We start from the raw sequence: 23,573 nt of genomic DNA, 5'->3' as shown, positions 1-23,573 counted from the left end.
GTTGATGGTAAATGTCTTTCCTCCTCAGAGAAACACTCTGTGGATGAACATGGAGCTGCACTGTTGAAGAGAGTGAGTGTGACTTTAACTCAGCTTTCATTCAGTAGATTCAGGCTGTAAATCATCCTCATCTTGAACATTAAACACGATGAAACAGACGAAGCATCTCTGAAACTGGATGCTTCTCACAGTGTTAATGTGGAGTCTGCAGCAATAATGTTTCCACTGACGACAGAGTGAAGGATCTACTCCTGACGATAAAACCAGGAAATGACATCTTTAGATTTTTCTTTGTCTTTGAAAATCTTCAACATCAAAAGTCCTAAAATATCCATTTCCACATTTCATGCACTCACTTTACTTTTTAAAAAATCAAAACACAAACATTCAGTTAGAGAAATGAGAACATTTAGTTTTTAGTCCTGATGGAGAGGGAGTCTTATGAGACCAAAGTTTTACAGACACATAAAAACAGTTCATGAAGGCAGCGAGGTAAACATCATCAGCACCACAGATGTTACCAGCTGTTCCTTCAGTGATCATTCTGAAGAATATTATTAATTGTAAATTTTTTATGGGTTTTATTAAAATTTAAAAAGCTGCACAACTAGTTTGAACTTCATCTTGATTTTGTCTTTACAAATTAAATGAGCACAATTTAGCAATATTTAAAATGCAAAGTGAAGGGACACACACACACACACACACACACACACACACACACACACACACACACACACACACACACACACACACACACAATAAATACATAAATAAAGAGGTGGAAGACGAGAAAGGAGAATTGTACAGATGTGGAAATGTTCTGTTTACACGAGAGCGCAATTGTCTGTCAGAAAAATCAATACTGAACGAAATAATTGTGATTTTGATTTTCCAATAATCATGCAGCTCTAATATTCTACATGTCTACTTCAGAGACACTGAGGAAGTTCAGAGAAATCAAACTTTAAATCTCCCCACAGTGAAATGACAGTAACTTAATAAATGCTTTGTATTTTTCAGGAAGAAGCAACGACAGCTGTTAGAAACATTCTTGTGGAAATCCTGAGACATTTGAATCAAAAGGATCTCGAGGAATTCAATTTGTTGCTGCAGTTCACGCGCTTCAAAATGGGCCTGCCACGAATACAGATATATCCAAACATGACAGATGAACTAGTGAAACAGATGGTTGATAAATGGGGTCATCAGTCTGTGGAGGTGATCAGGGAGGTTTTAACAGACATGCAGAGAACTGATCTGGTGCAGAGGCTGTCAGAGAGCAGCTCAGGACTCAAAGGTAAGAGGAAATAATCTGTCAGAGTTTCTGTAATAACTTTAATACATTTTATTTATTCATTAAAGTTTATTTAACCAGGAAAAAATAAACTTGTGACATTAAAAATCTGTTTTACAAGAGTGTCCTGGCCAAGAAGGACAGCTGTACAATAATCATAAGCTGCATAAATTAATACAACAGATATGTTGGGATTATTCTTAACTGTGTGTGGAAGGATTTTAAATATAATGTTATGTTCACCTAAAAGGGTTCAGGCGATGAGGGAAAGTGACAAAAAGTGTCCGGATCAGAAAAAGGAAACAAAGAGACAAAATGGTTAAAAGAAAGAGTTTTATTACAGTTTCTATTAATAACTCAACTAAAAGAGACGGACGAGCTGCTGTCACAATTTGAAGAAACAAACCAAAACTCAGACGTTGGTCAGTACTACTGAAAAGTCAAAGAAAAACGGGTTAGTCACCAAATACGCTTCTCTCCACCGAGCAGGAGCAAACAGTCACAAAACACAGCTCACTAGCTGCAACTGCTAACATGGCTCTCTGGCACCAGAGCTCACCTTTCTCTGCCCTTAAATACCTTTAATTGCTGAACAGAGTCAGCTGTACAAAAGAAAAAGGTGTCACCTAAGGCAGGAGAGATGGTAGGACACGCCCACACAGGCAACTTCAGGAGGAGGCCCTGCTAGGGCCGTAACATCTAATATCACACATTACAGTAAAAAAAAAAAATCTAAAGAATTAAATCAAAACCTATCAGAGAAACTCACAACAAGAACTGCATAATATAAACTTTATTATCATTTATAAATGAAAGAATTTGTTTCCTCTGATTTATTTTGGACAGACGTTGATAAATGAACACATTCAGGTTGTACAAACACAGTAAAATTAAACAGATTTGTTTTCATATTTCAATGTTTAAAGTAAAAATATTCAGCTTATTGAATCAGTGACTTTCTTTAGTAAATGTTGTTTTAAAGCTCTTTGAACTTCTTTCCTTTGAAAATATTTTTCTTTGTTTTTTGCATTTTGAGCTCATTAATATCAGTCTTGTGTTGTAAATGGATCTTTATGTTAGCTTTGATTGAAACTCCACTATGGAGACAGACGACCTGTATGAGGTAAATGATTCAAAGTCTTTTCAGTGATTTCTCTGTGATTGTGTAACTATGGCCTCCTCCTGCCTTCAGTCAGCACAGCTGAAAGTGAAATATTAAAGCTTTTTATTGTCAGGACTCAGTGTTATACTCAGGATGAGCACACATAAAGGACACACACAGTGTCTGTATCATGTAGTTACAGTTTGTATTCAATGTGTTGCAGCTGCAGGATCATCAGCTGAAGGATTTGATGTGGAGGAAACAGAGAAAGGTCAGTGTCCAGAAAACACATGAATCAATAAATACACTCATTGATATGAAGATGAAGAAGATGAAGAAGAAGAATTACTGAATGAAACAGAACTGGATCATTTCCTCACACGTTGATAGTTTCCCATCAAATATGACTTCATGTTAACAAGTTTAATGTTGTTATTAATCCAACTTACAAGGATCATCAGAATGAAATCAAAGCATCAGTTATTTCAAAGTGTCTGATTATTAACACTGATGTTAAATCAGTCATGAATGAAGCTTTTAATCTTTCTTTTCTGTCAGAGAAACACTCTGAGGATGAACGTTGGCCTGCACTGATCCACAAAGTGAGTCATGTCACATCTGTCTGACTTCAGATCATCCAGCTTTCATTTCATAAACACAGGATAGAAATCTTCAATAGAAACAAATGATTTGATTTTGATTGGAAAAGTCAAAGTTTGATAAGTTGAGCGTGTGCAGTGAGGGAGGTCTGCAGCAGGTCAGAAAAGTCCTGAACTTGTTAACAGAAGCAGAATAATTGTTAATCAGCTGTTTGTGATCATTGTGACAAAGATGACCAATGACATCATCACCTTATGTGATGGATGATGTCATCTAAACACATCTACATTTGTAAAGTGTTGATGAGAAAACAAACAAACCTGAAAGTGAGAAATGTCACATTTATCTCATGAACATTTTCTTTGAATTTTCCAGGTAGAAACGATGGAGTCTGTTATTGAGCTGCTGCTGGAAGCTCTGGATGGTCTCAATGAGCCGGAGCTCAGGGAGTTCAATAAGAACCTGCGACAAATTCATCTTCACAAATATTACTCAGTCTTCTCATGGATGTGGTACATGAGGACAGACCTGCAGCACACAGTGTTTCTGATGGTGCAGACTTACGGCCAACAGTCAGTGGAGAAGACCATGGAGGTCTTAAAGAAGATGAAGAGGACTGATCTGGCTCAGAGGCTGTCAGACTGCAGCTCACTGCCTCGAAGTAAGACAACAAAATCAAAACTCATTAAAGTCATAAAACTGTTTTCATGTCTCATAAACGTCTGACTAAAGTCTTCTCTGACTTTATAAATAATATTTGTAATAAAGACAAAAAACACATCTTTAAAACATATTTTATGGCTGTTCTGGAAAAATCTACTTCAATAAATACATAAAAATGAGACCAGATTAAATCCAAATACTTTGTGAGGAGGAGTAAAAATGACTCCTTCATACTGTTTATTATTGCTGAGGAGGTTTCAGTGTAATTCTGCATATTGTCCATTTTTCCAAAGTCATATTTCCTGAATAATTGTCAGTTAGTTGTTAAATGTGTTTGTCATGAGTGACTTTGAGCACTTTTCTCCTCAGAGAAACACTCTGTGGATGAACGACGCTCTGCACTGATCCACAAAGTGAGTCATGTCACATCTCTGATTCAGTACAAGACAGCAGGCTGAAAGTCAGAGGACTAAAGTATCATCAGTTCTCATGTTGACTCATTTTTCTCATGATTTCTGCTGGATGTTTGTGACAAACTGAAGCTTCATTCAGTTTGACTTCTTCAGCAGTAATTTTCTGCAACACTAATGTCAGGATGTCTTTACCACTGAGGATGAGCTGAGGAAGTGTCAGCATGTACATTTGTCCTGACTCTTCAACAGGACAGAGAAATCTGAAAACATCAAACACTTTCAGCTTAAACAGGAAACTTTATTCTACTTACAAATATTAATAAAGAATGAAAGATGATGTGAAATCAGGGAAAGATTCTTGATGGATATATTTCAGTTTTTATCTGCACAGTGAGAGAAGAACTGCAGCCTGTAAAGAAAAAGTATTCAAACCCATAAAAGTGGATCACAGTTTTAGATTTTCTTCATTTTTTTCATAAACGTACCGCAACTAGTAAATAGATGCTTGTGTTTGGCTAAATAAATATGTGACCCCGTGATTGTGTTTATTGTTCCAGTTGGCAACAATGGCAGCTGTTAAACATCTGCTTTTAGAAACTTTGAATGATTTGAGTCGTGAGGAGCTCGAGACATTTAAGAGGATCCTGCAGACGATCCTTCCTTGGAGGAATCTGTCATTCTTCTCGTGGAGGTTGAATCGATCATTAGTCAGAGCAGATATAATGAATCTGATGGTGGATGAACGTGGTCATCAGTCTGTGGAGGTGACCAGAGAAGTTTTCATGCACATGAACAGAACTGATCTGGTGCAGAAGTTACCAGAGAGCAGCTCAGCATCCAGAGGTAAGACCAACATGCATGAGTGTAAACTCTGTGTCATCAACAGGTTTTTGTGTTGGTGGTGTCATGGTGGTGCAGTGGTTAGCACTGTGTCCTCACAGCATGAAGGTTGTGTGTTTGAGCCTCCTGGTTGGCTGGAACCTTTCTGTGTGGAGTTTGCATGTTCTCCCTGTGCCTGCATGCTTTTCCTCAGAGTGCTCTGGTTTCCAGTCCAAACACATGCTTGTTGGCTTTATTGCTGGTTCTAAATTAAATGTGGGTGTGAAAGGTTGTCTGTCTGTTTAAAACCTGAGGTGGACAGGTGTACCCTCTCTCATTATCACAGCTGGGAACCCCCAGTTACTTTGGTTGGACAGGATGGAGGGTTTCTTTGTTGGGTTCTTATGTCATTTTATTTAGTTTCACATGATTTTCTCTTTTAAATCATCTGTGTCGTCTGAAGGCTGATTCTACTTGGATGTGTGATGATGTTTGAATCCTCAGAGTTGATGGTAAATGTCTTTCCTCCTCAGAGAAACACTCTGTGGATGAACATGGAGCTGCACTGTTGAAGAGAGTGAGTGTGACTCTAACTCAGCTTTCATTCAGTAGATTCAGGCTGTAAATCATCCTCATCTTGAACATTAAACACGATGAAACAGACGAAGCATCTTTGAAACTGGATGCTTCTCACAGTGTTAATGTGGAGTCTGCAGCAATAATGTTTCCACTGACGACAGAGTGAAGGATCTACTCCTGACGATAAAACCAGGAAATGACATCTTTAGATTTTTCTTTGTCTTTAACTTTACAAAGACTTTAATTCCAGAAAAAAGGACATTTAGGTTTTAGTACTGATGGAAAGGAAACAATTTTTTTCATGAAACTAAAGTTCATAAATACACAAAGTTAAATATCAAAACCGCCAGCTGTCTCGTCGGTGATCGTTCTGAAACATAAATATTAATGAAGACATCTTTTTATTAATATTTGATATTTCTATTTCAGTTTCTCTGGAAATTAAATAAAAATAAATCTTTAAATCGTCCAACAGAGATATTATACAGTAACTTAATACATTGTTTTGGTTTTACAGGAAAAAGAACAGGAAGCTGTCAGACAGATTCTCTTGGAAACACTGAATGAATTCAGTCAAAAGGATCTAAAGAAATTCAAGCAGTTGCTGCCGTTCACGTGCTTTAAGATGAGCCTGCCACAAATGGAGAGTTACCGGTGTCAAAACAGGACAGAAGACCTTGTGAATCTGATGGTGGATAAACTTGGTCATCAGTCTGTGGAGGCGACCATGGAGGTTTTAACAGACATGAACAGACCTGATCTGATGCTGAGGCTGTCAGAGAGCAGCTCAGGTGAGACCAAACAAAGTTTAATAAACAGATTTTCATAATTTACAATAAACCTGTTTAAACAACTTCTACTCAACAAACATTAAAATAAACAGGAAACACAACAGACGTACAAAAATAACTTTGCATAAATCATCAGAGCTGAATCCAACCTTTCTCTCTGTCTCTGTCTTGTTCTGACATCACTGGTGAGAATATTTGGATTCATCAGCTTTTGATCATCTTAGACGTCACTCAGCTGCACGTCCTGCTGAACATGTTGTTCTGATGTTGAAGCAGCACTGCACAGCATAAAGTGATCAAACAGCAAACATGTAGACAGTTAGAGGATGATTTTATATGTCAGCATAACATCATTCATTTGAATTCTTTGTGTCTCAACAAGGACGAAAAACTGAAAGAAGTTCAGAGCTTGAAGGTTGTCAGAGCCTGACGGTAATCCCTTCCATTCATCCATTTATTGCTAAAGTTTCTTTCTTTATAAACATGTGTACTTATTGACTAAAGAGACTGTCCTCTGCAGCAGGACTGCAGTGATTGGACTAATCTTGAACCTGAGGTGAACAGTACAGATGCAGACGAGGCTCCAACTTACAGGTAAATCAACTTCCTGAATGCTGCAGCACAGCAAACTGGAACTACAGGAAACAGTTCAGCTTTGGATTTATTCCCAGAGGAAATTCTTCATTTTGCATCCGATTCACACGACTACTCTCTGTGTTTCCATTCACTCTGTTGTTCCTTCATGAGTGTGTATTTAATTCCTGTTTCAGCCTTCAGTCTGTAGCAGGACACTTTGAATGCAGAGTGTCGGGCTTGCGCTGGGTCTGTAAGGGAAAGACCAGCTTTCAGTACCAGTTTAGATCTTGGGAGGGACACATGGAGAGGATGGAGAGCAGACAATACATGCCTGCAGGTCCTCTGATGGACGTCACAGTCACTGCTGGGAAGTTAAATGAAGTTCACCTGCCGCACTGGATCTGCATCGGTAAGAGGACATGAAGGAAGACTTTCAGATGTTTGACATTTCTGACAGTGAGCGCACAAACTGTTATAAACTGTTCTTCTCACCATGTTTGTGTTGTTGTGTTCTCCTGCAGATGACATCCCTGACATATTGGACACGTTTGCAGTCCTTCACATAGATGACTGTGGAGATGTTGTGGAAAAAGTGTCTGAGGTCACACCAACACATGTCAAGTTAACTGAGCCACATTTCTCGATGATAGCGGCTCTGATACGTTTCATATTTCCTCCAAAAATCAGCTGTTACATGTTGATGTACTATAAACCCAACACATCGTTCCTCAAACTCCACGTCTACCTGATACGACAGGATCCTGCTCTGGAACAGGTAACTGAACATCTTAATGATGTGAAACAGGACAAGATTCCAAACATTAGGACCGACTGACAAAAGACAAAAGAGACACTGAAAGAAAAATGTGTTTTATATTGAAGCCAATTGTAAAAATGTCTCTATTGCTACAATAAATCTCTTCTGTTTGATTATAAGAATATTTTTTAATCATAGTTTTTCTTTTAACATCAGCAGCACCTGTGAGAGTCACTTTGCTGATAAATCTCTTCACTGTAATCTGGAGATTATTTGGATCCAGACCAGAGTTTATAATATTACATCATACAGACTTCATATAACAAAACTCTGATTATTAAAAATTAGTCACTTGTTATTAACCCGAGAGTTCACAAAGCACCCATGAAGATGCAAAATATTGATCACCTTCACATGGTGATACTCTCCCTCTCAGAGTTTGACACAATATTTCACAACAATCTCTGACTTTATTCTCATTAATGTGACTTTTTCCTCCCTTTTTCTTTTCCAGCAGACCATAATACTCTCTCACAAAAATCTTATTGCTTGGTTATAAATGTCATTTCAAACACAGATGGTGTAAGTTGGTGTAAAGTTAACCCCTATTTTTGATTACTTTGCTTTTTTGTTTCCTTTTTTTTTCTTAAACAGGAAATTGCTGAGAAATATCGTGAGAAAAATGATGAGACAAAATCCCATTTGAACTTTAAAAAAATCATAAAGCATCCCCCAGACCAGTACCTGCAAACCGAGCGTCTTTTCAGCCTCAAAGCCGACAACACAAGTGCAAAAATTCAGCCGAAGGTAAAGTTTGTAAAGTTTGTGCTACATGTGGATCGAAACCTTGTTGGCAGAAAACACATCAGGCCTTATTTTAGCCAGAATGACACGGCTGCTCTGAAACATACGTGTGTCTTTGCATTGGCTGAGTCAGTGAGGTGAGGGCCATCACACCAGGGACTATCAGCTGTCTTTGTTAGCACAGCTGCACACACTTTAACACAGCAGTGTTTGATGCTGTATTTCAGTCTTCTTCAGGTGCTGATGATAGTTTTACCTGAAGAACATAAAATAATGGTAAAAGTCAACATTAGTGTTTCAGGAAAATCAAGTTCTGAAGAAAATCCTAAAACTCTTAAGTTCAAACATTGAGTTGCAAAGTAATTATATTAGTGTGCTGCTATTTGTTAAATGGCTCATTTAAATGCCATCACCTTTTCCCAAAATGACCTGATAGATAAGGAAAGTAAGAAGTTGTGTATTTAAAAAGAATAATAATTAAAAAAAACGAAAACAAATGTGATTAAACTGAGTAAAAAGGTCTGTAGGTCATTATGTTTTTATGCCAGTTCACATTTTTCTGGGTATTTTTGTTTTAGTTTTAGTTTATTATGAAACTCTTGATGTGAACAAGGTCAAAGGGCAAGTGCTCAGGTCATATTAGAGCATATTTAAAAAACTCAAAGTCTGAGCCTCAACATTGTTTTGACTGAAAATCACTTACATCTGTCTTACTGCATCTAAATAATATCACAAGTCCACAGATAAACTGTCTTTTTATCTTTAGTCTCTTACCTACACTTTGTCCATCAAATATATTTAAATAAGAAGATTTAAAAAGTAAAATGTAAAACTTGGAGGCTCCATTTCTGTACTAATAGCCAGATGTAAGAACCACAACTGTGTGTGTGTGTGTGTGTGTGTGTGTGTGTGTGTGTGTGTGTGTGTGTGTGTGTGTGTGTGTGTGTGTGTGTGCTCACAGAGGTATTTTAAAGTTCTTTTGTTTTGTTTTTCAAACACAGGAGTTAACCCTCAGATATAATAGGCAAAACTTCTATGAGGTGTACGTTAAGAATCCAGGCAGTAAACTCATACTTACACTGGTGCACACTCACCCAGCTGATGGTGAACCAGCTGATGAGCCACTATGGGAATGTGAAATTCAAGCAGGTCAGTGGTTATGAAGCAATATTACCCACACTGTTACTAATATAAGAAATACTGTATGTCATAAAATGTCAAATGTAAGATGTTTTTTTTTCCATCAAACTTAAAAGAGTCTGCAGCAGTTTGATTGACACTGTTTCCAAAAGTATTCACTCGCTCATCCACATCCTTTCATTCATGTGTTAAAATCGCTTCCGTGGCCTCAGGTGTATAAAATCAGCACTAAGACATGCAGACTCTTCTACAAACATGTGAAAGAATCACTCGTTCTCAGCAGTTCAGTGGTCCTGTGATAAGACGCCACCTGTGCAACAAGTGTCGAGTCGCACATTTTGAAGCCAGTATGATAACCTTATCCCACCAATGCTGTGGACGTCCAGCTTTTCAGATCCAGTTAAGATCCAATCACTCAAAAAGATCCTCTGGAAAAGAGTAGAATTCTTAGAACAGAGTTTATTAAACAGTGTCATATGAACAGCAGAAATCAGTACAATAAACCAGGATGACAGAAAAAGTGAACAAGCAAAGCGAAGCAACCCCGGAGTGTAGAGCCTCAAAGCACAAACAGCACAGACACACAACAGACAGACAGGGAAGAAGCAGCAGAGCGGGGCATATCGACCCTCCTCTTATATGGGATCAGTGACCCCTCCGCCTGCCGTTGGGTACTCTTTCATCCTTTGTTCTTTCTTTTCATCTTCCACGTATGATGCATAACTTTCTGACCCTGCCCCATAACTTTTACATCCATCATTGAATTGGCTCACTTTGTCCGTTTGATGAGAAAATGGCAGTTAACAGTTAATCAATTTGACAATTTTGTCAGGTACGCATGCCAGACGTAAGCTGCTTTCTATGCCGAGTAAAGGTTTTTCTTGCCTTCTGGTGGCTGAGGTGAGAACCAGAATCCCAGCTTCACGCACAGGGGGCAGGTTTGTTTGCCGTATAGGCATCGAAAGGGCTGGACACAGCGTGAGGCGCTACAGATAAACGCAGAGAAAGTGTCCTATGCGCATACTTTAGCAGTGCCAAAGTAACCTTTGTTTGAACCAGTCACCGTTGGCCATAACACAGTCAAAGGTTACTTATTGATCCTAACTAGTACATTTTCAAACAGTATTGATCAGCATGTGTTTGTACAATAAAGGGCACAAACTTCATTAATATAATTGAAGATAATCTTTGACCTAAATATTTGGATCTTGTGATTTTGAACGAGTAGAAAAAATACTCCAGTATAAGTATATATTTAGTATATAGAAGTACAGCTGACTGTATGTATAATATTTTGTAGCAAGGGAATTTCACCACAGGACTAATGTTGTGGATTTTCTATGATATATATGACATATGTACCTGTACACACTGGACATATACTCACATATGTAATCATATATTAGTGGTATTATAACAAAGAACGACAGCCAATCAGCCACAAAGTGACGGGCCACGTAAAATCACAGAGGCCTCCAACTTTCTGCAGAGTCAGTCGCTACAAACTTCACGTGGCCTTCAGATTAGCTCAACAACAGTGCATAGAGCGTTTCAGAGAATGGGTTCCCATGGCAACCAGCTGCTTGAACACTCGGCTTTATTCAGATGAAACTTTCATATTTAACTCTAATGTCAAGTATCCATATTTTGATTTTTCTTGAATTCCAGATGACCATCCAGAGTCTGGTCAAGCCGAAGGTAAGATATCACACGAAAGGAGCATTTAGACGAACCTTTTACTCAGATTATAAATGAATGATTTTATTCTTCTTCTTTTGTTTTTTAAGTAGACCAGAGTTGAGTGGAATATTCTTTGGTGTAGTTGTTTAATTGTTTTAATTTGTGGCACTGAGTCTCTAATGTTTCAGTTTGCTGGCATAATGAAAGTTAAGGAGTTTGAACATTTGTTAAGAAATTAAAAACTTTCCTTGTTATTTTTAACAGCTGCAGGATCCTCAGTGGGAGCAGCTGCTGTCAGCTCTCAGTCGGCTGGTAGGTTCATCAATATTAACTGAGTTTTATATAATGAAACAGAAAACTGATCAGTACTAACTGTACTTATGTTCCCCAATGACTAAGATGTTGCTTTAAATTTTAGAGATGATTAAATTGAAACTGAAGCTTTGTCCTGTATGGCATGACCCTGACCTTTGACCTTGAAGTATTACATACTAAGATGGTGTATTTGATCATCTTCACCCATGTGATTGGACAGAATTGGCTGAAATCTTTGGCTTCTATAAGCCTTCAAAACTTTATGGCATCATTGTGAACTGAAAAAATAAAAAGTGTGTTGCACATCTCCTTCCATGCTGCTCACATGTCGTATTACTGGATATGGATTTTTGTTTTTTTACTTGATTATGGTTTGACCTTAACCTTTTGGTGTAAGTTTGATGCTTCTTTTCTCTGCTTGCATCTGAGTGTTATCCTCTTGTTTACTCTTAATATCCGACATTTTTATTGTCCTCTTGGATTATTTCAAACATTATAAAGATGCACAGCACACTGAGAATCCATAGCATAACGCGCAAACATGACATCAATTTACCTGCTGATTGCAGCGAACAAACATTTCCACAGAGGGCGTTGGCATGTTTCAATTAGCGATCCTATTATGCACAAATTTAGTACATCCAAACTCAGTTCATCAGTCTTTGTAGTGAAATAATGTCTTTAAACTCCAGTAGCGTCACCGTTTTCCTTTACGGCTTAAACAATATTATCACTCACCAGCTTTGATGAACGAGTGATATGTTGATCCAGGCCTCAACATCAAATCTGTCGGGAGTACTCACAGACGATCCAGTAACTTTTATTCGAGTTCGACGGTGATCCTTGAAATCCATATATCCAACATATCCATTAATGAAAGATTATTCCTTTGTCCACGGGCAGGTTTTTTACTTTTTATAGTGGCAATTCCTTTTGTTTGACAAACCAAACATCCCACAATTAAAAGTCCACAAGCCACTGCTGCACTGAGATACTATTTCGTACGCAGGCAAAAGAAGTCCACTGTCAAACTTGAAAGTTGCGTTTTTATGGTTTATTTTATCCAGTTTGGCAATAACAAGATCCATTTTTTTTTGTTACTTCCTGCTGCTTCTCCTGCTCTGGTAAAAAACCATTGTCCCACCCCAGTGCATGCTGGTCCTATACCAGTCTCTTTATTTATAGAAACAAAATGGCCCTACAGCTCTTACTGACTAATTTAACAAACATCAAACAAACAAAACACTGAAACAAATATTAACCTACAAATAAACTTGTAAATAAACCCCAAAATATAAATAAACTAACAACAAACTTTAACAAATTTCCAAATAATAAAAAATAAGAACAAATAGCTCCAACAAAAGGCTTGGGGTCTGTTTTACTGTAGAGTATTACTCTAGTAGTAATCACCAGAAATCAGTTTAAGCTGCTGGTGGGGAGACTCGCCTCCCTGTAACTGCCTTTGTCTGCGTGCCTGCCCTTCTGTCTCTAGCAATATAACTAACTGACGAGCCCAACAAATGAAATGATCACTAGTGCAGTCATTAAAAAGTAAAAATGTTGGAAAGCAGAGGAACTACAGTCTGTGTTTCCATTAGACATTTTTATTAGTTTGCTGTTATCATGGCAGATAATCAGACCAATTAATTTAATGAAGTAAATTTTCCTCATAACCTTTAGAGCAACCTTTTATTGATATTATAAATGAATGATTTTCTTTTTTTTTTTAGTAGACCAGAGTTTAGTGGAATATTCTTTGGTGTAGTTGTTTAATTGTTTTAATTTGGTGGCACTGAGTCTCTAATGTTTCAGTTTGCTAGCATAATGAAAGTTAAAAAGTTTGAACATTTGTTAAGAAACTAAAAACTTTCCTTGTTATTTTTAACAGCTGCAGGATCCTCAGTGGGAGCAGCTGCTGTCAGCTCTCAGTCGGCTGGTAGGTTCATCAATATTACCTGTTCTGTGGTTTTATATAATGTGACACATAGAACGCTGATGAATCCTAGTGAACAGTCAATCACACCTTTTTCCCGCCACAATTTTACTTTTCGTTAGCTTACATACTTTGTTCTGTCTTCAAGTTTTCATTCTAAAGGAGGAGCTCTCAGTCTCTCAGCTCTCGGTGGCAGCGAGTCACTAAACTCAATCCTGCTTATATTTGTTTCTTTACAGAGATAAATATAATATTCATGTATTCAGCCCTCTGTGAATCACTTCCTTATCATGCTGGAGGGGTTTGTGAGTCCCAGGCTTTTTCCTGAACAGCTGATTTCCTCCAACAGAGTGATGATGGTTGTGTTGTCTTCTAACTTCATGAAGATTAACAATCTGAACAGCAGCCTGTTTGACAGGAAGTCCAGTATCCAGTTGCACGATGTGTTCCTGAAGACCAGAGTGACGAGTCTGCCAGTCAGCTTCACAAACAGCCTGCTGAGAGAGAGTTTGTTATATTTCACATGTATGAAGAGAGAGTGCAGGGCAGTGAAGACGACATCATCTGTGGCTGTATTCAGCTAGACGACAGTTATTATTAAAGCTAACGCCTACTGGTAGATCAGCCCAGTAAATACTGTGTTTCTGTATTTTTACTGGTTCATCTGTTTCACTTTCAGATGAATCCCAAAGAAGTGGTAAAGTACAAGGTTAGATGTTTCACATGATTTGTGTATAAAAAGAACTGCACTTTGTGTTTGGCTGTGGTGGGTTCCCTTTGGTTGCTGACCTCATATTTGAAGTACTGCAAAATGCCAGAGAATGAATGAATAAGCTCTTGTTCAACAATGGCACCAACCAGCTTTTCCAAATCTACTGATGCTGTTGACTGGACTGTCAAAATGCATAAATCGAGTCAGTTCTACTTTTACCACCAGTTTTTAGCACCAGTTAACGAATGTTTTTAGATGTTAAAGAATTCAACAGAACTTGTGGTAAAATGCCAAATATAGAACTGAACCACATAGTGCCATTTTCTGTATGAAGCTGCTGGCTCTGTGGACATGAGGACGATCAGTTTGAGATATTCTCAGATATTTATTGTTTGCAGCACTGAACTGGTGTCCCTGACTTGACTGAAGACAGGTGGGATAGAGTTTTATCCTTAATGGGGACGATGTTCAGGAAACTGGAAGTGTCAGCAGGTGTTCTAAGGAGCTCGGAAAGAAAAGCATCTGGACGTCTTTCAGTTTCTTGAAGACGTTTCAGAAGCTTCTTCAGTTCTAAGAGCGACTGGTGGAGCGTCCCAGATTTTAAGCCCTATGGGAGTGTCCCCAAAAGGGTCGAGGACCCCCTATTGATCCTCTGCCTAATCACATGAGCAGTACTAGAAAAATTACCATTCCTGGTGCAACTCTGTAAGCCTTAGTCTTCTGCAAGAACAACACATTTCACAGCTGTCTGTGGCTGTTTTATCATGTCATCAATACTTGCATGCAATGTGGCAGCTGTTGGAGAGATGTGATATAAAACTCTACAGAAAGATCCACAGTAAACACTGGAGTGGAGTTTGAATCTGAGGCTGAAGAAGATGAGGAGCAAGACGGTGCACTGAAGTGCTCACACTGTGTACATTTCTCTGTCTCGCTCACCTTCCTGTGAACTCATCAAAATCATGCAGAGCAACAAAAACTGCAACCTGGGCCAGTCCTTATTAAGGGTTACTTACTGTGGACCACATCTCAGAGTGTTCATATTTAATATCACTGATGCTGGGATTCTTATATTTACATAACACAATAATATCAGCTGGACAGGAAATGTTTGAAAGGCTGCCTGAATCATTAAGAAGGGTCTGATGTGATCAGCACCTGGATGTGAGCTGATTGTCAGCAACGTTTCCTTCACTTTGTCTGGAGTCAGTCTTGGCTGTTGGATCATAGTGTCACGGTCCGCTGTGACGGACCGAGTGGAAAGTGCGTGGAGGACTCAGGTGCAGACACGAGTGATAAGGAAGTGGACTTAAACAAAAGCGAGCCTTTTATTGTGGCTGATGAATACAACAGAAGCAAACCAGAATAAGGGCAGCACAAGAGCAATAACTAAACAGAAACCTAAACTGGGAATAAACTAAGGTAAGGCTATGACTTGGAATATAATAGACCAGGCATGGAAACACGGAGGGTGGGAACACAGACGACGCGACACAGACTGTACGAAACACAGAGACTAAATACACATGAGGGATGATCAGGGGAAGTGGATGCACACGGGGAACACAGGTGACACTGATAATCATAACAAGACACGGCAGGAGTGAACGTAACACTGATGGGAGATGGGCAAAGTAAAGCAGGAAGTACACAGAGGTTCAAACAGGAGGAGAGAGAGCACGGGGAGAACGCAGACATAACGGGCTGGGGAAAACATAGAATAAAGCACAAAGAGAGACGAGGGCTCATAAATACACAGAGGGGCACACAGGGGGTAAGAGTCACGAAGGGAAAACACATAAGGAACAACGTAACAGATCAACCCAGGAAGCATGGCCTAAATAAAGAACAAAATACAAAAATACATGAAAACTAAGAATACTGGGCCCACATGGCCCAGGACCATGACACATAGAGAGTGATGGATTCAGGATTTGCTGATTGGGCATTTTGTGACAGAGAAAAGTTGTTTCATTTATTATGTATCATGTATTTATTTTATTACAAAACTTTACAAGTAAAGATAATCTCATTTTTATGTCCTTTCTCAGAGGAAAACACTGTGGACAAACATCTGTCTGCACAGATGCAGAAAGTAAGTAGAACCAAATGATTCTGTCCTCACACCACAGCTTCACTTAATTCATTACTTATACCTGTTATTAAAAAATGATCATGTGTGATGGTTTTGTTTACTTATCAGTTATCCTCTAAGAAGGTTATTATTAAATCACTTTGTTTGTTCCCAGGTGTTAACAGTCCAATCAGACAGAGAGCGGATTATGGAAATATTAGAACATCTGGAAAAGAAGGACCTTAAAAAGTTCAAGTGGCTTTTGGTGGAGCTCAAACCCATCCCAAAGAGCGAACTGGAGGATGCCAACATCTGTGACCTGGTGGATCTGATGTTCGGGGCCTACACCCAACATACTGTGGAGGTGACCAAGGAGGTTTTTAGGAAAATGAACAGGAATGATCTGGTGCAGAAGTTGTCAGACACGAGCTCGAGATCCAAAGGTGAGAAACTAAATGGTGTAATTTATTCCATTAATGTTTTACTGTCAAAACTTTATATATGCACTGTTCTTAAAAACACGCATTTATTTTAAAGTCAGTACATGACTGTAGTATGAACTCAGAGTGATGAGACTTCAGTTTGAAACATGGAGGGTTTGTAATCTAGGAGCAGATTTGAGATTAAACTTTAAAATTCTACCACGAGTTTGAGTAAAATGATGAAAGGAAATCAGTGAATGATCAGTGTAACTGTTAAATGTACAGACTGAATGTCTGATGTTACAGTACTGCAAATACTTAATGATTTCAAAAGTAATATCTTTATATATATTCTTAATCAGTCACCATCTGGTGTGAGCGCACTTTACTTATAAAAATTGTTTTGTTTTTAAAGGAAGTACATACAGACGGGTAGTTTGTTAGAAGCTTCTTCCTGGTTCTCCTGGATTCTGTCCTCTTTATTCCGTCTCTTCCTGTGTTCTCAGACTGACATCAACGTGATGCTGAGATCAGGTCTGTGGGTCTGACCATCTGCTGCAGGACTCTTTATGTCTCTGACTCTCTGTTCGGGCTCGCTGTCCTGCTGCAGGATAGATGCGTCACTCTTAGTCCTGGCGATGGATCAGAATCTGTACTTTAACATTCGTGAGATTCTAAACCTCAAACTCCAGAGTTGCAGCTGTGAACCTGCACAGAGCCTCCATGATGTTTCCCTTTTACCTGCACACACCTGATCCAGACAGCGAGCAAAGCAACATCTGTGTGAATCTACACAGCATGGCTTTGATTTGGTGCTTGCTGCATGAACTGATCAACTCTGATAAATTATTATATTTTCACTGGTGACATGGGGCTAAAAATATGATCAGATTTATCCACATGTTTTCTTTATTAATGTGACAATGTTGGTATCTGTGGCTGTGTGGACGATGAGAGGAAATGTAAAAAGAAATGAATTTGTTTTAGTGGTTTTGTTTGTTTTTTGTTACTCATATGTAGAATGACTGCATCCTGAAGCACGAAGAGATGATTTTACAGTGAGTTCCTATATCTTCTGTCATAGCAGCACATTCAGTTTTTTCTAGCAGTACAGTGTGTGACAGACTTTACAGGTAGCCTGTTGTGCTTTTCTTCGTTCATATTCTTCATACTTCATATAAATATTGTTGTTTGATGCTCATATTGAACATGATCTTTTCCCCTCTTCTTGTGGTCGTTGCTCCGTCTGGAGGAGAAAAGTTTCAGGACCAACTGGGTGAAGGTTTGACGTTACTGAGGATTACAACACGTCTGTTTGTCATATTTTAATCAATGAGAATTTTTTAATTGGATAAACATTTGAGAATTTGATACTGTCATGTATGTGTTTGTTTTTTTGCTTTTTTACTAATTATTTTCAAAATATTCTTTTATCTGATATAAAGAACTTTAAACCAATCACTGCCTTGTTTGTCAAAGCTGCTGTACAAATAGCTACAACAGTGATGTCTGTTTACTGTAAGACGATCATTTTAAAATGTTTTCTTAATTTTAAAAACTAGAATAATCGCCTCTGAAGAGCTGTTCCGTCTTTATTGTCTCCGGGGGAAATTTGGCTTCCAGCATCTTTCACAAAAAGAGAAACAACAACAAACAAAGACACATAAGATTCTATTATGAACGATGCAGATGGATCGGTGCTGTGACTGCAGCGATCCAGAGGCTATATTGTCTATCGTAGTGAAGAGAGAGCTGAGCTTTACGGGCGATCGTGGCTCAAGTGTTTGCAGTTCGTCTTGTAATCGGAAGGTTGCCGGTTCGAGCCCCGGCTCTGACTGTCTCGGTCATTTTGTCCTTTGGGCAAGACACTTCACCCGTTGCCTACTGGTGGTGGTCAGAGGGCCCAGTGGTGCCAGTGTCCGGCAGCCTCGCCTCTGCCAGGGCAGCTGTGGCTACAATGTAGCTGCCATCACAAACAGAACCCCGAACAGCCCTGACCCGCTACAATATGCATTGAAACAACAATGTTTAAGAAGCACTTATTTAATCATTAACAAAGTTAAACACAGTGAAGGTGTTAGGTCATTGTAGAGTAAAAGTATATATTCATCTACGATGAAAATGCTCACATGAAGTACATGAAAACAATGCAGTGAGTTACATTTCACCCCCAAAATGGAGAAGTATCATATTTCATTTTCCACGTATTCCTGGTCAAAAGTAGATTCCTACATTACCAAGAATGCGGCTCAACCAGACAGATGGATGAATGATTTCATGTACATGATATTGAATATGTCAAAAACAAGATTAGAAAGAAAAATCAGCTTATATAGCGTACAGGACAGAACTGGAAGACTCTAAAAGTTGTTTGAAATCAGTGAATGAAGGTGTCACGATGAGCTGTGTGGCTGGAAGTGGAATAACATTAGTTTGTTTTTAGCCTGATCTTAGTTTTTGAGAAAAATTAGATCCACATATGAGGACATTCGCTTTAAATTTTGATAGAACAGTGGCAGTATAACATCCTCGTATGCGGATATCAGGCCCTTTTTTATCAGGCAAAATTTTGTATTTTGGCCTAGACGGCCCAAAATGGGATGTCCACATTTAACCTCCTAGGAGGGCAGGCCCTAGGAGGTTAAACCCTATTGGAGTATCCCCCACAAGAGGGGGATACTCCAATAGGGTTTAAATGTTGGACTCTCCAACATTTGACTCTAAAACTGAAAAAGCTTCTCGGATGAGAGTGAAATCTCTTCAAGCAACATCTGGACTTCTCTTCAAGTCCAGATGCTTTTCTTTCCAAGCTCCTTAGACTATAATGACTGAGAATCTTCACAGAAACAGGAGGGAGACACAGCTGGGGACAATGCAGGCATGACGAGGCACGGGGAAGCAACACAGAAAACCCTAATCAAAGACTACGAATATAACAAGAAGATCACAAATCATAATAACCAGAACTAACAGTTCATAACATAAAGCACTGGCTCCGTGACCCAGAGACATGACAGATTGATTGTAAAATATATTTTTAAACCACTCTAGTTGGAATCCTCTTTGGCCGTATTAGAAACTATAGAGCTGAATGTCTGAATCACATGAGCAATACCTGCGAGGCTGCCGTACAGGATATTGTTATGCCGAACAAGAGCAGAGCTCCCTAATAGATCTCCGGCAACATCCTTTTCCAAAGGGGTGGAGAGGCTCTCTGTGACCAGCGCCTCAATGAGGGAGATGTTGGACTCGGTACCGTTGATAAAAATGTGGACCAGTGCAGTGGTGCAGAGAGGAGGTCTGCCTTTATCACAGACTCTCACTACCAGCCGATGTAGCCCACTGTGCTTGCCGGTCACTTCCTGTGCCAGTGTGATCTGCCCATTGTAGGGAGATATTTGAAACAGACCATGTGGATTTCCACCTACACTGAAATAGTCCAGCTCAGCATTGAGCCCAGTGTCAGAGTCCTCAGCCTTCACTGCCTCCACATACGTGCCTGCTGGGGTGAAATATGATAGGTATGTGTAGGAGGAGTTGTCTGGTTTGGTGACATATGGAGCGTTATCATTCTCATCTAAGACACTGATGACCACACTCACGTAGGAGGATCGAGGTGGGTCACCTCCATCCACGGCCTTTAGGCGGAACGTGTAGAAACGTTCCTTCTCACGGTCAAAGGAGATTCTAGACAAGATGATTCCTGTGCCATTTTGGATGAAAAAAATGCCATTTTCCGGTTCCACAAACAGTCTTAGGTGGGAATTTTCATCCTTATCAGCATCTGAGACAGCAACTGCACCAACACGACTGGGTGGAGGCATGTTCTCTGCGGCAGTAAAGCTGTAGCCTTTGAGTATAAACACAGGGTCATTGTCATTTTGATCTTGAACATTTACAATTATTGTGGCAGTGCCGGTTTTACTAGGAACACCCATGTCTGCTGCTGCCACACAGAACACATAACGGTCCCTCTCTTCCCGATCCAGCACGGTTCTCACACGAACCTCCCCGGTGTTGGCATCAACTTCAAAGAGCCTTTTGACAAAACGATCAATGATGCTATAGACAAGCTGTCCATTTATGCCAGAATCTGGATCTGTTGCCACAAGATCCAGTAATTTTTGTCCTCTGTAGTTGTTTTCTGGAAAGTCCACCTCAATCGTTGCAGGGGAAAAGTTCGGTGCATTATCATTTACGTCTGTAACTTGGACATTGAGGGAGAGAGTGCTGGACAGAGCTGGGCTTCCAGAATCCGCTGCAACAATTTCAATACTGTAATTTTTAACGCTCTCATAATCCAGCAGGGTCGTTGTCTGCAGGAAGTATTTGCCCTTCTGATCACTCGCGGGCTGGAGCTGAAATGGAACATCACTATCAACTGCGCACGTTACCACAGCATTTTCCCCTTCATCCCAGTCTGACACCTGGACCAGTGCCACTGGTGTACCAACAGGCAGGTCCTCAGAAATCTTAGTCACACCATCCTGGTATTTTACTAAGCCTATACCTTGGATGTTAAGGGTCGGTGCATTGTCATTTTGATCTGTGACATTTATGGTCACCAGAACTTTGGAACTCTTCATCCTGGAACTGGGGTCACGATCTCTGGCCACCACAAACAACTTGAGGATGCTTTCTTCCTCTCGATCCACAAGGCCTTTCACATAGATGATGCCTGTCACACTGTCAATGCGCAGAAGCCTTTGAACAGTCTCTGATACTTGATGAAGGCTGTAGTCCATCTCTCCAATGGCAATGTCTGCATGACTGGCTCTGACCTACAAGGGAGAAAAACATGGGCACTTCATTCAGCCTCACATTGTCCAAGACAAGAACAAAAACCACAAAATTTGCAGGAACCCAGTTTGGAGTTGCATGGCTAGAAGAGAAAAATAACCTACTTAATATTTCTGGAGGTACAAGCAGTCAGCAAAATATTTCACTGGATGTTAGAAGGCCTTTCTGTCTACACAGCTACTTTTATTCTTTTTAATTGCATTCAGTCCGTGCAATTCAAAGAGTGAGTGTTGACTGACAGCATTTGTGCAACGATCATCTGGGATTTACAGTAATGTTTTTTTTTTAATGTCATTTAACCTTTAAAACTGGGATGGAGCTCAGGAGAGTTTGCAAAGAAGTCCCTAAAAACACTCCAAAATTAGCACTAAATTACTTGTAATTGTTAAAATAATACAAGTACTAAAATAATAGGAAATAAAAGAATAATAAAATTATAATAAAAAAAATATCTGCCAGTGGGATACAATTATGTACGCCTTGTTTTTTCTTTTAAGCAAAACAACCAAACTTAAGTTATTTGGGTCATGGACATACTGTAGAAATCATTTGACATCATTTATTGATGAATTATTAGCACCAATGTTTTTAAATGAAGTTATTTGTGGACGTGGCACTGCTGCAAGGAACATTTGACACTTGGTAGCTGGATTCAGAGAACATATGGTGCATATGTGATTCAGTCCCTTGATCAAACAGATTGTTTTATTAGTTTATATAAAATGATAATTCTAAATGATCCTGTGTTTGGACTGACCTGCAGCACAGACTGTCCCAGCGGGCTGTTTTCTAAGAGTTCGGCCTCGTAGTGACTTCTGTCAAACTCTGGAGCATTGTCCTGCTGGTGACTCACAGTGACTGACCTGCTCGACCTCAGCAGCTTCCCACGATCTACTCTGATGTTCAGGTGAGTGGGTGAAGAGCTGCAAGACACCAGGATGGTGGCTAGAAACAGCAGAACTTTGCACCTAAGCACCGTCATGTCTCTGCCAGACAGCACTGAAAGAGACAGGAAACAGGTTAAGACTCGTGTTCTGTATTCAGTTCACACAGTGCCAATTAAGACTGTTGCTGTTGCTGGGACAGCATTCTCAAACTCGCAGCCCGGGAGCCACTTGCGGCCCACCCTCACCTCTACTTGTGGCCCGTATATTGACGTTAAGAAATATAATGCAATTTACTTTTTGTTAGTGCATTACGTTTGTTGTTATGTGCACTGTTGAAATAAGTTCTTTTAAAAGTAAAGAATGATTTTATAAAAAGGCAATATGAGCAGAGGAAATAGTTTTGACTAGCAATTAGAAACTAATGTGTACACTTATGTCTGCATTTTTATTTTGTTAAATAAGAACAAAATCAGAGCAGAAGTGCTGCCAGATGCCTGGCCAGAAAGAGAGGAGTAATGTGTTGTTTGTAGTTCAATGAAAGGCTTCAGTTAGTTAAGAGCGAGAAAGAAATGTTCACATTTGCATTTTTGTCTTTTTATACAATAATTTTAATTTTTAAAAAAGAATCAAAACACTACGTTTTCATAAATATTTGTGGGTATTTTCTTGTTCTTTGTTTTTGTACTTTGAAAGTCCAAACTTTAGTTGGTCCTGATTTGTGCTACACAAGCACATGTAATGTACAAACAGGTCTTTCAGTGCCCCCTACTGCCAAATATTCGTAAAAGCAGAGTGAGACAAAGGCTCGCACGAACTTGTTTGGTGTCTACAAACCGTTAACAGAGAGGCAGTATATGAGGCTGAGGCACAAAGAACACTTCTGGCAGAGGGTTTTGGAAAAAGGGAGTCACAAAAGAGACCATTTCGTTATTTATATGTTACGAGATCCGTTGACTACGGAGTGGTGCGAACATTCACGCCGAGAATCGTAGTTTTTCTTTTCCGCACAAAGATGCAACAACTTCCACACTCACACATCAGGGCAAACAGACAGTAACAGTCCAACAAGTGAAGTTCACCATGAAACAATCAGATGTCCCTAAACGTCAAAACCTTAAAATTATATATTAGGCTATTATTATTATTATTATTATTATTATTATTATTATTATTATTATTATTATTATAAACGGACTATGCGAATAT

General features: G+C 39.2%; 2 protein-coding genes across 2 annotated transcripts in view; one reads left to right on the top strand and one right to left on the bottom strand.

Moving 5' to 3' along the window:
- Positions 1–18,138, top strand: part of LOC147319758 (uncharacterized) — a 28,417-nt gene extending 10,279 nt beyond the window's left edge. Inside the window, exons 12-33 of the mRNA XM_086312506.1 lie at positions 29–72; positions 1,024–1,300; positions 2,623–2,670; positions 2,958–3,001; positions 3,375–3,660; positions 4,032–4,075; positions 4,633–4,918; positions 5,428–5,471; positions 5,991–6,264; positions 6,647–6,696; positions 6,785–6,858; positions 7,035–7,249; positions 7,362–7,615; positions 8,252–8,404; positions 9,403–9,550; positions 11,210–11,239; positions 11,486–11,533; positions 13,428–13,475; positions 14,152–14,181; positions 16,236–16,279; positions 16,434–16,701; positions 17,187–18,138. Coding sequence (XP_086168632.1) covers positions 29–72; positions 1,024–1,300; positions 2,623–2,670; positions 2,958–3,001; positions 3,375–3,660; positions 4,032–4,075; positions 4,633–4,918; positions 5,428–5,471; positions 5,991–6,264; positions 6,647–6,696; positions 6,785–6,858; positions 7,035–7,249; positions 7,362–7,615; positions 8,252–8,404; positions 9,403–9,550; positions 11,210–11,239; positions 11,486–11,533; positions 13,428–13,475; positions 14,152–14,181; positions 16,236–16,279; positions 16,434–16,701; positions 17,187–17,191 — 2,714 coding nt within the window. The 3' untranslated portion in view covers positions 17,192–18,138. The remainder of the gene's footprint in view (positions 1–28; positions 73–1,023; positions 1,301–2,622; positions 2,671–2,957; positions 3,002–3,374; positions 3,661–4,031; positions 4,076–4,632; positions 4,919–5,427; positions 5,472–5,990; positions 6,265–6,646; positions 6,697–6,784; positions 6,859–7,034; positions 7,250–7,361; positions 7,616–8,251; positions 8,405–9,402; positions 9,551–11,209; positions 11,240–11,485; positions 11,534–13,427; positions 13,476–14,151; positions 14,182–16,235; positions 16,280–16,433; positions 16,702–17,186) is intronic.
- Positions 18,139–18,269: 131 nt separating this feature from the next.
- On the bottom strand, positions 18,270–22,462 carry LOC147319757 (protocadherin-1-like). Its single transcript, XM_086312518.1, has 2 exons — positions 22,238–22,462; positions 18,270–21,461 (listed from the first exon to the last, which is right to left on the bottom strand). Exons 1-2 carry the CDS (start codon positions 22,460–22,462, stop codon positions 19,728–19,730), a joined length of 1,959 nt encoding a protein of 652 aa, XP_086168644.1. The 3' UTR covers positions 18,270–19,727.
- Between the last annotated feature and the right edge of the window lie 1,111 nt (positions 22,463–23,573).

Source organism: Aulonocara sp. 'chitande type north' Nkhata Bay, linkage group LG11 (assembly GCF_057382095.1).
Source record: "Aulonocara sp. 'chitande type north' Nkhata Bay isolate Kocher_YH1m ecotype deep benthic linkage group LG11, A_spYH_male_GT1.1, whole genome shotgun sequence".
Classification (NCBI taxonomy): domain Eukaryota; kingdom Metazoa; phylum Chordata; class Actinopteri; order Cichliformes; family Cichlidae; genus Aulonocara; species Aulonocara sp. 'chitande type north' Nkhata Bay.
This window is presented reverse-complemented; position numbering and strand designations above follow the sequence as displayed.